The following is a 13,780-nucleotide window of genomic DNA, read 5'->3' on the forward strand; positions in this document are numbered from 1 at the left end:
GGGGAGCTTCAGACGCGGCCGCTCTCCCCGTCCGGCCCGACGGGCTGCTGGACCGCGCGCGTCCCTGGGAAAGTTCGCTCTCCCTGCACCGGAGACACGCGAACTGTAAGCGCACGGCGCACAGGCCTCCGCGCTCTAAAGCCACCTGGCGAGAACGCAGGGGACGAGCTAGAAGTGGGGGGGGGACCGTATCCTGCCCCCACCCACCCACCCAGTTCTCCACTAGCAACCAGGCCAGCCCCTTCGGGGTCACGTCTTAAGAACCCTTCAAGGACCCTTCTCAGAAGAGCTCTCGGTCGCCAGCCCGAGAAAAGTTGTGTGGCTCAAGTAGGAGAGGGGGGGCGGGGAGGGGGGGACAGAGAGACACGGAGGGAGACAGACCGAGACCGGGGCACAGGGAGAGGCGCGGGGCTCCCCGGCCCCGAAGGCCCGGCCGCGCAGTCCCGGGGTGCTTCACGATCGTCACCCCGGGCCCCCCCCTCCCCACCAGCCGGGGCCACACCGGTTCTCACGCTGCCCGCGGCCGTCTATTGTTCAGAACGCAGGCGGTCGGCAGTGACCAGACCAAGGTCCCGAGTCTCCAGGGGAAGAAGCTGCTTTGGGAATCAGGATTGGCCAACGAACCCGATGAACAGCGGGGTCCACCCCCCGCCCTGACCCCCACCCCCGCTCCCCTCCCCCGCTCCGCCACCTGGGAGACACCGGAGGCTGACACACTCACACACACACACACACACCCCTCCCGGGGGAGGCGGCGGAGCGGAGGGGGCGGGGAAGCTCCCGGGGACGAGTCCAGCCTGAAGCCGAGACTTCCCGCACCCTGCCCAGTCCGCAGAGCCCCGGCCCGAGCCGCGGCGGTGCGGGGGGCGCGGGCTGCGCGCTCGGCGGGGCTCGGCGGGGCCTGCCGCGGCCACCCGCGGAACGTGCGCCGGCTCACGGCGGGCTGCCCCCGGCTCCCTCCCTCCCTCCCCGGGGGCCGGTGCCCGGCGCCCCCGCGGCCCTCACAAGCGCCCACCTTCACCAGCCGTCCATTCTTGGCCGGCGGCGGCGGCCTCCAGTCCCGGGGGCGCCCCGGCCACCCCCCTCCTCCCCCGGCCAGGACGCGCCCCTCAGCCCCGGCCCGGCGGGCGGCTGCCTCCTTCCTGCCACCCCGCCTGGCAGAAGAGGCAGCACCATTGTTCCACGGCTCAGAAGCGCACGCTCCCAGCCCCTGCCGAGTGGGTAGAGGGGGGGGGGGACGGAGGGAAGGCGGGGGTATGGGGAGGGGAGGAACCCGACCACAAACAGGCCAACATCAGGGGTCCTGAGAGAAGGTGGGGGGCGCGGGGGGGACGCAGGAGCCGCTTTAGCCAACCTTCCACCCCGCCGTCCTCTCCGCTTACCCCCACCCCGCACCCCCGGCCCGCTGGGCGCTGACAGCTGAGAGGCGCCCCCGGCGTGGGGAGGGGAAGAAGGGGAGCAGAGCGGAGGGGGGGGCTCCTCGGAGAGGGGTGGGGTGGGGGGGCCGGCGGAGCCTCGCGTCTCGGGGGAGGGGGGCGAGGGAAGCCCCCAACACACACACACGCGCGCGCGCGCGCGCGCACACACACGCACATCCCCGCGCCCCGGCCAGCTCCAGGCCGCCCGCGGCCGAGGGGCGCGTCTCCGCACTCACCGGTGGCGGTGGCCCCGCTGTCCCCGGGCGCCCAGCACAGCGCGAGCAGCAGCCAGAGCGCCCAGCGCGCGGACGTGCCCATGGTGCCCGCCGGGATGGTGCCGCCGCCGCCGCCGCCGCCGCCGCTCGCCCGCTCCTCACAACAAGTTACCAGCCCTTTCGGAAAGGAGGAAGGAGGTGGGGGCGGGGAGGGGGAAAGGCAGCAGGAGGAGGAGGAGGGGGGGAAGGAGTTATAAGGGAGTGGGGAGGGGGGGGAAGAGGAGGGCACCCCCCCTTCCCCCCTACAACTTGCACGATCTCCTCCCCACCCACCCACCCACCCACCCACCTCCCCCGGCCGCAGCAGCAGCAGCAGCGGCGGTGCAAGTGGAGCCCACAGGCAGCGAATAATGCAGGCTGCAGAAGAGGGGAGGGGAGAGGCGGGGAAGGGGTGGGGGTCGGGGAGCGGTGGAGGAGCCCCGAGAGGAGAGCAGCGGGCGGCGGAGCACCCACCCTGGCGGCGGCTGGAGCGCGGGGTGAGAAGCGGGGGGGGGGGGGGCAGGAGGGGGAGTGGTCAGCGGGGGGCGGGGGCGCGGCGGCCTCAGCCCTCCTCCTCCCCCTCCTCCTCCTCCTCCTCCTCTCACGCGCGCCCCGGGTGTACGAGTGCGTGTGCAAGTGTGAGCGTGCGTCCGCGAGTGGCAGTGACCGTGGCCGCCGCTGCGGTCGCCGCCATCCGGACGGTTCCAGGGGCCCCGGCGGCTCGGCGCGCGTCCGCCCCGGGGCTCACGGGGGCCCGGGGCGGCCTCTGGTTGGCTCGCGCATCGCCCTCGCCTCCAATCCCCGGTGCCTGTCCTAATTTCCTGATCCCGGGAACCTGCCGCCGCCGCCGCCGCCGCCGCGCGCACCCTACAGTTCCCGGCCGTGGCCTCCGCCAGCGCCCGGGCGGCGGCGGTTAGCGCTGATGCAACGGCCGCGCCGGCTCGCCCGGGCTGTGCAGCTGGTGGGGCGGGCGGACTGGGGGCCGGGGCGGGGGGTCGGGGGGGTGGGCCACGAGCACCTCCCGCCCACCCTCTCCTGGGCCCTTCGGGAGAGGCTGGTGGAGGGGGCAGCATCTTCCCGGGACCTCCTCTCCCCAACCTTGAAAGTAACAGAAGAGGGGGTGGGGGCACCCCCTTGGGGGCTGCTCTGATGTGGACTTGGTGTCCATCGGACCAGGAGGTGCCGTGTTGCTGAATATTAAATGTGTGTGTTTTTAGTGCATGTGAGAGAGAGATGGAGAGGGGGAGAGGAGGGGGAGGAGGGGGAGGAGGGGGAGCCGGTGAGGTTGTGGCTTGTCTTCTGTAATAGAACACGACTAAAATAGTCTGGGATGGGGAGGAGGGAAACGCTAGCGCTGCTCTGTGTTCGCTCATCAACGATTAAAGTTAATTGCTAATTGCACAAAATTGTAGCTGGTGGGGGGGACCGTAATTAAAAGCCTAACCTTTTCTGGTTCGGAGGAGGGGAACATCCCCCCCCCCAGATTTATTCTTCTTGATAATACTTGGTAACGTTCAATTTTAAGGTTTAAGGAAAGAGAAAAGAAAACAGAGTCTACACTTAGAAAAGACTGATCTTTGTTTTGTGCCTGACAGGGCCTGATCTTATAATGGTGTGTGTGTGTGTGTGTGTGTGTGTGTGTGTGTGTGTGTGTGTGTGTGTGTGTGTGTGTGTGTGTGTACTTCAGTTTTCTTGTACATTTCCCTTGTATGAGGTCCAGGGCTTGCTGTGGTGTTTCTGTTGCATCATCATCACCAGGACCAGGAGAGCAGCACTGACGGAGCAATTTCACCTTTTATAATAGTTGGTATACATGTGTAAAAAGTTGTTGTATCTTGAAGGATTCAAACTTGGCAGATTACAGTGATATCATATCCTGGCTCTGTTTTATTTGTGGTTTGAGATCAGGGGCACTGCAGAGCTGTCTTCTTGCTTCAGTTCTCCTGGGAATTTGGCAAGGTTAGCCAATCAGAAGGGACCTTATTTAGGAACTTTTGGTACCCAGGAGACAGGGAAGGGAGATTTCTTAGGATACATTTTGATGGAATCAGAATTTATCCAGATGGTAAATGATAAATCTGCGGACAGAGCCTTGCATTGTAGTGCATGTCAAATGTTATCTTGCCCACTCTTTGGTTATGTGATGCCTACCAATTCCGCAGCCAAACACAGACACCCACATTACGCGGGAAACAATTGAAATCCATGCCATTTAGGTTTGCAGGTGCATACTGACGTTCTTCTCTTAGCGCCTGTGATAAGACAGATAGCCAGACCTTGGATACAGGGTGTCTTGAATTCTTGTGGCTCCCTTTATAGAAGGTTAAAGGTGCTTGAGACCATGGGTAGAATCCATATGAAGAGAAACAGAGTTAATGACCAGTCCTGTGTCTCTTTAATGTTTTACTTGAGAGAAAATATATAATGCAAGCTAGACATTGGTATGGTAACACTAAAGCTTACCTTTGCCAAGCATGCAGTGTGCTTTCCAGCATAAATAAACTGTTGGTGAACTTAGCTGCAGCTCTGTATTCGAGCTTTCTTTGGTTGACTCATTGGACTCTCCTTTCTGATGGGCTGATGACTTTAAAAATTCACTGGCCTACTCTGTAACTGCAACACATATACTACCAACATGTGTCCTGGTGCAAAGTATTCATTGTTAGATGAAAAAGGTCACAAAGAGGAATATATTTGGTTACTCTAAGAAGTAACTAGTCACTAGAAGAAATGAGCTGATTTTGAGTGGGGATTGATATGCTTGAATTAACTGGGCTCATAGAAGTGGGCACTACTTGCTTCCAGGCTTTGTCAGCAACCCTCTTGACTCCCACAATCTGCCCATATAACAACACTTGTCTGAGAAAAATGAGATCTGGGGTGGGGAGAGGTAGATGAGTAGGCAATTGTGCTATAGCCTATGTATATATGTCCCAGAGATGCTTAAGATGGGGCTGGGGAGGGAGGGCGGTCAGTAAACTAGGGTCCACGAGCCAAATCTGTCCAGCAGCTATTTTGAATGATCCATGAATTACAAAAAAGAATATGTAATAAAGACTGAATCAGGGTGAGGGAGGGAGACAAAGACAGAAAAAGAGAACTTGTCAACCTCTGACATAGAGAAAGTGAGAAATAAATCTTTACTGTCTTCATCTATTGACGTGTTGTTCCCTAAGCCCAGCAGAGCACTAACCGGACTAATACAGGTGAGAAGAGGGAGAAAAGTTCCTGGTGAGAAGAGAGATTTATGGCCCAAGGGCAGTAGCCTGTTTTGAAGTCATTCAGGAGATGCAGAATAGCTTGAGTATTAAGTCAAAGTAAACTAATGGTAATTAAGACTGAGGACAAAAGGCAAAGCCTGGATATTAGCCTGAAGATGATACGAAGGCTTTGGGGTTTTATTCTATGGACTTTAGGGAGGTCTTGTGATGTGTGGCATCCAGTTTGTCTTAGATCACTCTGGACAGGTATAAGGGGTGACTTATTTGGGGAGACAATGGAGAGGAAGAATAGAGGAAGAAAAATTACAGGCACTGCTAACGAGAGAATATAGTAAAGAAAGGAAGAGAAGACATCAATGTTGCACCCCGGACACCTAAGAGCCTTCGGCCTAGGGTAAAGCTCAGGAATCAGGATACATAACTCTATTCTTGTGGATTCTTAGGGTTAGTCATGACTGAGAAACTTTTTTTTTTTATTAGAGAATGGCTTCTATAATATTGGCTTAATTTTTAAGTAGCTTTATTTGTCAAATGGATATATCAATTTATTTGTACTTTTTTTTTTCCTGACGGGAATTAGAGCCCAAAGAAAAAGCTAAGGTTAGTGCTCATCAGACATTTCCTTTCTTTAAAGGTCCTTAGAAAAATAATCTTCAAGCCAGTTTACTCATTTATAAGCACTGATTCCCACAGCTTCAGCACTAGAAGGATGAGAAAAAAATCATTCCCTTCTAAAGTGTTGTGATGCTACATTCCAAATCCTACATTCTGATATTTTCTAATTTTATGATTGCCCAGGGTAATGGATCATCCATTGCTCTAGACGCCATGGGTAGGATTTGATGGTCTAAACCAGGGTGGTAGGATTTAGCTTCTATCAGTATCACTTGAAAGACTGCTTAGACAGGGATTGGCTGACCCCATTTCCATGTTTTTGATTGATGAGATTCCAGAATGGACCAAGAATTTATATTTCCAGCAGGTTCCCTTGGAATGGTGGAGCCTGCAGTTAGGGAAGATACTTTGAGAACCACTTCACCTATGTATGTAACTTCTTCCACCAAGTGCAGTGATTGGTTCAGGGCCTCCACCGGCCAGCCTATGACCTTCTCTGACCACATCGATTGGATATTTAAACAGTGGGCTCCTTGCCCAAACTGATTCTGTTGTGATGAGGTGATTTAGGATCTTTGTTTGGAATTTTACTTAGTTAAAAAGGCACTATCTGTTCATGTAAGTAAGGCCAGAACTGTTTTTGTTTTGTTTGTTTTGCCATTTTTCCATTTTGCCATATGAAGGAACCTAATTTGAAGATGAGTATGAAGAAGAGGAAGCTGAGAAACTTAGAAGAAACAGAGCCCAAACTTGGGAGTGTAAATTAGCTTGTCCCCAAAGCTGCTGTTCTGTGGAACTTCTTGCTTACCTGAGCTAATAAATTTCCTTTGTAACTTAAGTCAGTTTAGATTGAGCTTTTACTTACATCTAACTGTACAGATGACCTTCCCAGGGATGGAAGTGCTGACTATAAAGCACTGGGCAAGCTGCACAGGTGGCCATCCAGTGGAAATGGCATACCAACTGCTCCTGGAGAGCCTCAAGAAGGTGAATGAAAGGATTGATAATGACTGTCTTAACTGTTTTCTCATATGCCTTGGTCAAACCAACTCTTTGACCTCCCACAACACCAAATCAAATGTTTAATGTGGACTAATTACTAATAAATCCTAATTGGAGGGTATTAAAAGTGATATCTATATTTTAGAAATCCCAAGAACAAAGGCAATTTTTCAGACTGCTTTTGAATAATTTCAGAAAGTAAAACTAGCCATTCTGGTAAAATCAGCTTATAGTTGGAGCAAATCAGAAATGGGTTGAATATGAGATCACACTAGTGGTTTCAACTGGGAGCAATTATTACCACCACCACCACCACCACCACCACCCCCATTAAAAGATAATTTGTTAGATGATGCTGGTTGTTCACACCTACTTATAGTCCTAACTACTCAGGAGGCTGAGATCAAGGCTCACAATTTGAAGCCAGCCTAGGCAGGAAAGTCTGTAAGACTCTTAGCTCCAGTAAACCATGAAAAAGCCAAAAGTGGAGCTGTGGCTCAAGTGGTAAAGCACTAGCTGTAAGCACAAAAGCTCTAGAGCACATTCAGGTTTTGAGTTCAAGCCCCAGAAACAGCACAGAAAAAATGTTCTTGTCATTTTGCATTTGTCAATGTCACCAGTCATTTTTAGTTGTCATGCCTGAGCCAGAGGCACTAGTGACATTTAGGGGGCAGAGGTTAGAGCTGTGGCTGAGTATCTTATAGTACACAAGACAGCTCTCCACAACAGTTATCCAGTTTAGAACTACAGTTGACACATCATGGGCTAACCTTATTAGAATTCAGAAGACTAACGCATGAACTTTTGATCTAGGTCACAGTGGTGAATGTTATTCAGGACTTGGGTGACCTAATAGATGTCCGATCTGTGGGCAAAGAAAGCACAAACAATGGCAGTGGCAAATGAGACTAGGATGTCAGAGGAGGAAGAGGGCGAATGTATAGACTTGGAAGATGCAAAGCAAATCACAGTTTACATTCTAAGTTGAAGTGGATCGATACTGGATGCATTTTGGACTGTGTTGTGAACTCATCAGTGTGCTTTATTTTTGCAAAGTGGTGGATTTCATTTCCTTTTCTTTTCAGTACAGGAATGAGGTTCTGGACCACTTCATTTCTGAGAACTATGATGATTAATTCCTAGCCTTCTGGCCAGAAACGTGATTGTTCTTATTTGTCATAAATGTAGTTTTCAGGAGGTTTCAAGAAGGTAGTCCTATATTATTTGAAACCCTCTACAAACAAGAGTATCTGGCGATGTGAGGTTCATTCATGTTCCTCTACTGAACTAACTAAGCATAACAATTACTAAAACATAAGACCTTAAATCTGTATGTTAAGGCAGTAAAGTAACTCTGTACAGATTCACCATGGTAATACGACTTTTGAACTTTTAGGAATTTTGTAGAATGGCATAGTTGAAATAACTAAGGTTTTCTTAGTTATGTGTGGTTTAAATTCTCTTTTTTTGCCAGTACTTGAACTCAGGATCTAGGTGCCATCCCTTAGCTTTTTTGCTCAAGGCTGGTTCTATACTGCTTGAGTCTCCCTCCACTTTGGCTTTTTGGTATAGTTGGAGATAAGAGTCTCCAGGACTTCCCTACTAAGGCTAGCTGCAAATTGGGATTCTCAGATCTCGGCCTCCTGAGTAGGTAGGATTACAGGCATGAACCATTGGTGTCAAGCTTCAAATTCTTATACTGCAGTGTGTACCTCTCAACGGACAGATGTTGCTTCTTTCCAACTTGTCTCTTTGGGAGTGTTTGCCCCTGCATCTCTGTAAAAACACGTTTATGAGGAGTTCTAACGCTGAACATGACCATATATGTAGAGTGGAGAAGAGTCCCAATATCTGAGCCTGTCTATGAGATCTCCCTAGTGGATTTAGAATTGTTGGTGAGCATAGTGGCTGAAGGTCAGAGAAGATACCAGAGAACACAACTGAGCACAACTGAGGTAGTTAGACTCATATTATTTGCATGTTTATCTCAGAGCAGTTAGTAAGCTATTATAAGTTTTGGATCAAGTATAATAGAAGTGGATATGTATGATCATAATTCAATTGGAATGAAGATTTTTCTCTGCCCAGGACCCAGAGCACACCCAGTAGGTACCTGAAAACCTTCGTGTACTGTATGAATGCAGAGGAAGTGTGGTATAGGTCAATGGTTAAGAGAGTAAGTGATGGAGAAAGATTCCCAGGTTTCAAAGCCAGTCTCTTCATTTACTAGTGATGAAAACTTAGTCAAATTATCTAGTCTCTTTCTATAAACAAGAAAACCTACTTTTTCTAAAGACTAGATGCATTCACATCTTTAAACCCTTAGAATGATGACATAATGCCCAATAATTGTTACGTATTATTATGAATTCCAATGACAATTTTTTGTTGCTGTTGGGATGATGAGGATGGTGATCAGTAGTTTCAATGTTAAACATAGGCGAGGGGAAAACAGATACAGGCCTAGGATTTAACCAACGTAAGGGAATGACTTTCCATCTTGACTGCATGCCAATGTCCCATGTAGAATTTATAAGACTATCAACACTGGAGCTCTTCCCTAGTAGAACAATATTCAGATATTTGGGAGTGGATCCTGGGAATGAACATTTTGGAGCCCTGCAGGCAAATCTAATGCGCATGTAAATTATGAACCAACTCTGTGGCCAGGTTGAAGTTCAGCCGTAGAGCAGTATAGCAGAAATCAATGTGTCAAAGTTTGAATGAGATGTCACCCGAAGGAAGACAAGGATCTTGTGTTGGCTGTTGCCTGAGAAGAAAGAACAAATCTCCCGCCAGTGTTCCAACCCTTGATGTGTGCATCCTTTTCTTGGCGGAGCATCTCATGCCCAGCTAGACTTGTCAGCTGTAAGACGGCCAAGGACCATGGGAGGTCAGAAGCTGGACATAGCCAGACTGTGGGAAACCCAGCTGGCATCCATCCATCAGGTGCTGGATTACATATCACCAGTCTCGTGCCTTTGTGAATTAATCTAACTACAGGGATTTGTTGAGTGCTTTCTGTGGGACCAGTAGCATACCAGGTGACTGGAGAGCATCAGCAAGACAGTCCTTGTGGCTGCCTTTGAGGAGCAAGTTGCTATTTTTCTGTTTGCCTTTTTGACAGGAGCCAGCTCAGGCTTGTTTAAGTGGCCATTGATATTGCTTTCTTCTAAGGAAGTTTCTCTTGGATTTGCTGCCAATAGGAAGTGTATTATTTCTGAGGACTATAGCATTCATTTATCGAGTGCCCACTCAATTATAAGGCATGACAGAATTGGCCACTTAATGATTCCTAGAGTCAGAAGTTTGGAATAAATAGACAGATCAAAGAGTTAAGGAAATTGTATTATAATGGGAGATGCCCTTTTAGGAGGAACAGCTTCTTCTACTGAAGTCTTTTTCTTTTTTCTTTTTTTGGTCCGTTGTGGGGCCTGAACTCTGGGCCTGGGCACTGTCCCTCAGCTCTTCAGCTCAAGGCTAGCACACTACCACTTGAGCCATAGTGCCACTTCTAGCTTTTTCTATTTATATGGTGCTGAGGAATCGAACCCAGGGCCTCATGCATATGAGGCAAGCACTCTACCACTGAGCCACCTTCCCAGCCCCTCTTCCACTGTCTTAATGGAACTTTTCAATTTACTGTAGGTGAGAAAAAGTATGATTTTGAGCCTAATGCAATTGTGATTTCAGCTGATAACAGTCTTTTGGCTGGGGTTAGTTTGCTAAAGTATGATGATGAAAGTTAGTAGGAACTGGAATTCTATGTGGACTACTAAGAATTATCCCTTCATCCCAAGACTAGCAGAAAAAGTATGTAAATCAGAGTAATTTTCTGAGTTGTGTTATTTTTCTACAGTCAATGCAAATGAGAGAAGTAAGAAACATTGGGAGAGATGTCTTTATGGTGGAAGAATTCATAGTTATTGACCTAAATTGAAGAACAATTTATGGTTAATGACCCACATCAGATTTTTGTTCCTAAATTGACTTGGATTTCTTTAGGGAAGAAAACTGGAGGCTATTTGGAAGCACAGGTGAATGAGACATACACCTGAGATTTTTATCACTTCTGATGCTTGTCTTTCTTTTTCTTAACCATAACACCCCAAATCACCAATGTTACTCTTTGCAATCAACATTTAGTCCTTTTCTGCTATAAGATGTATGCATCTTGAGGGAAAAACTTGTGATTAAAATGTATGTTGGAGCAAGGCACCAGTGGCTCACACCTGTAATCCTAGTTACTCAGGAGGCTGAGATCTGAGGATCGCAGTTCAAAGCCAGCCCATGCAGGAAAGTCTGTGAGACTCTTATCTCCAATAAACCACTCAAAACTGGAAGTGGTGCTGTGGCTCAAGTGGTAGAGCACTCACCTTGAACTGAAGAGCTGAGGGACAGCTCCCAGGCCCAGAGTTCAAGCCCCACAACAGGAAAAAAAAATGTGTGTGTGTGTGTGTGTGTGTGTGTGTGTGTGTTGGATGAATTGAATGAAAATATGGGAAGATATTTGGTTCTCTTTGTGAATTCTAGAAATACCTCTTATTCAAGGCACAAGTGACAGCAAAGAGGCAGTATTATTGCTAAGTCTTTTCTCTGTACATTTTTTTGTCATCTTTTTTGTCCACTTTGCCAGGGCCTATAAGAAAGAACAAAGAAGAAAGAGACAGGGTTGGCTGGCATAAAGAGTACTGAAAGCACTCTACAGTCTAGGAAAGCCATTGAAGATCTCTCTCTCTCTCTTTCTATAGTGACATTATAGAACTGGCCTAGCTGAATGGGACAATTTTTAACATGTGAAACAACAGAACAAAAATTGATAGCTATGTCTTATATCATGTGAGAAGAATATTTTGAATTGATGTGTTGCCTTCACAATCAGTTTGAAGCTCTTATACACAGGGCATCATTATTCCCTGGAAGGAGATTGTGGGCAGAATCTAAGAAAAATAATCCCTTGTTTGGAGGAGCTCAGTAGGAAAGTGCCCTAGTTTGAAACGCTCACTTATAGGAGAAAAGCTTTAAGATTTAATTTAGCTAGATGAAGTCCAAGCCTGGCTACTTGGTAAACTCTCTCGTACTTTAAGAAAGCACACTGTAAGTTTTTTTTTTATAGTTTTCTATAGTTTTTTATAGTTTTCTATAGTTTTTTATAGTTTTCTATAGTTTTCTTCCTATATGGTCATTCTTGAAACACATGTTCATCTAATATCTCCTTCCCCCTCCCACCCCCGCCACACACACACACACACACACACACACACACACACACACACACACACACACACACACACACACACACAGCAAACAAATCATGAGAACAGAATGAGAGGTAGCAAGTATAGTATTTATGTTACCTTGACTGGGAACCAAATCGAATCCTCTCAGGTTAAACCTGGAGTGTTAAAGATTCACTGAGGAGGAAAATAAAAATATCATTCCTCCCTCTGCTCTTCTGATTATGACCTGGTAGTTAAATTATGACCTTGAAAGGGGAACTAAAAGCAGGGGAGGGATAATATGCAGTGGTTATGATAATATGTGAGCAGGTAGATTCTTCTTCTCTGCAACCGTATAGAAATAAAGCCAAGGAGAGCGAAACACTCAAAAGGAGAATTTATTTGAAAGAGAAAGGAAAGCTGTGAAAGAAAGTTGCAGAAACTCTCCATCTGGAGAGAGGACTAGAGAAGAGTTTAATGGCAAGCTCTCAGAGAGCTGGTTTTTATAGCATGGGGCTCTTCAAATTTCTTCTCTCCTGAGCTTTGCACTGATAGTTTGATGGCTTGTGATGTGGCTCTATGGCTCTTTTCATTGGTTGGGTGGGCACCAAGGGCATTATGGGAAGAAGAAGCATTTGAGCAGGAACCTGAGGCATTATGGGAACATGTTGGGACATATGTTATCTTCCCATGTATTATGTCTGTCACTTTTTATTCTCATATACCTAACAGTTCCCCTTTTGTCTTTCAGTTATAACCTTGTTATGTGTATACAAGAAAAAAAAATAACCATATCCAACACCATGGTTTAGTTCCTCCTTTTTAACTTGCCCATACTCAAACCCTGCCCTGCCTTCTGTTTGGCTGTCTTAAGAGGTGCTGCCCATGGAAAAAGTTCATAGAAGATGAAGAGAAAGCAAAGGGGGTTGGGATTGGGGGGAGTGGAGGTGGGGGTCTTGTGGATCTGATATCATTTCCTTTAAGTTCATTTCAGGAAATGATTCACTGGAGAATTATCAGAAACATTGCAGCAGGGATTATTTGGAAATGGAAGGTAAAAACAGGAATTATTTCATCAGGTCAAATTCTCTTCCAATTTCCTTTGCCTCTGATCTGAGCTGCCTTGAATTTGTCTATTTTTAGATAGGCCTGATATCCTGTTTGTTAGCTAGAGCTGCTATTCCATTAAGATCTTTTTCTGCTCTTTTAAAAAACTTATTTGCTATGGTAAGAAATTAAACACTTTATTTTCCAATGGTTCTTTTTTTTTTTTTTAGATATTTTTATTGGAAAAATCCTAGTGGTATAACTTATGGAGTACAATGTATATGATGTGGTAGGATGAAATCGAGCTAGTCAGCATATTATCACTTCATTTGCATATAATTTTAAATGATGATACTTTTCAAGTTTATTCTCCAAGTTACCCTAAAATGTAGAGTGCATTTTTACTGATGCTAGTCACTCTGCTGTGCAGTGTATCATGAAACCTGTACTTGCTGTCTACCTGAAACTTGGTATTTTTTAATCAACAGCTCCTCAACCTCTCTATCCTTACTTTCCCCAAATTCTTGGTATCCATCAGAATCTTTATTTTTGTAATTACCAAAGTCATGTAAATCTTGCTCAGCTAAAAATACTGGGACTGTATTTAGACTTGGCAGTATTGGCTTTGCAAAGAAAGCAGAAAATTGATAGTCAATTTCATATGCTTAACTGGGTTTGGGGAGAACTCTTTGTGGTTTTCTCTCCAAAAGTTCCTTTTTAAAGTTTTTGGAAAAAAAAAAACAACCAACAACCTCTCCTTAGAAATATGGAGCATGTAATTTGATTTATTTGAATTGAACGAGAGATTGCATGTTTGGTGTCATGTCTGTATAACTGCACTGCCAAAATTCATGCTCACCTTTTCCTGTTGTACGTGTTTTTCTTGCAGAGAGAGTTTCCGCATCTTTTCTTTCAAGGGCTCAACAGATCCCCAAGCAAGGTCATAGGGCATAGGAAGCCTCTTGCTCTTCCCCACCCTCTCTAGGCCTGATCCCCTGATCCCA

At 47.4% G+C, this 13,780-nt stretch overlaps 1 protein-coding gene and 1 long non-coding RNA gene across 5 annotated transcripts in view; one reads left to right on the forward strand and one right to left on the reverse strand.

Annotated features, from left to right (window-relative positions):
* Nucleotides 1-1,928, reverse strand: part of Vldlr (very low density lipoprotein receptor) — a 40,366-nt gene extending 38,438 nt beyond the window's left edge. The window contains exon 1 of one of the 2 annotated variants that reach the window (XM_070035675.1): nt 1,655-1,928. In XM_070035675.1, coding sequence (XP_069891776.1) covers nt 1,655-1,736 — 82 coding nt within the window. In that variant the 5' untranslated portion in view covers nt 1,737-1,928. The remainder of the gene's footprint in view (nt 1-1,654) is intronic. The other variant, XM_070035676.1, reaches the window with a different exon arrangement.
* A 199-nt stretch (nt 1,929-2,127) lies between these two features.
* LOC138836967 (uncharacterized) overlaps nt 2,128-13,780 on the forward strand; it is a 102,768-nt gene continuing 91,115 nt past the window's right edge. For all 3 annotated transcript variants that reach the window (XR_011375132.1, XR_011375130.1, XR_011375131.1), the window contains exon 1: nt 2,128-2,169. This is a non-coding gene — a long non-coding RNA (uncharacterized lncRNA). The remainder of the gene's footprint in view (nt 2,170-13,780) is intronic.

Source organism: Dipodomys merriami, unplaced genomic scaffold (genome assembly GCF_024711535.1).
Source record: "Dipodomys merriami isolate MVZ:Mamm:240054 unplaced genomic scaffold, mDipMer1.0.p SCAF_26, whole genome shotgun sequence".
Taxonomy (NCBI): Eukaryota; Metazoa; Chordata; class Mammalia; order Rodentia; family Heteromyidae; genus Dipodomys; species Dipodomys merriami.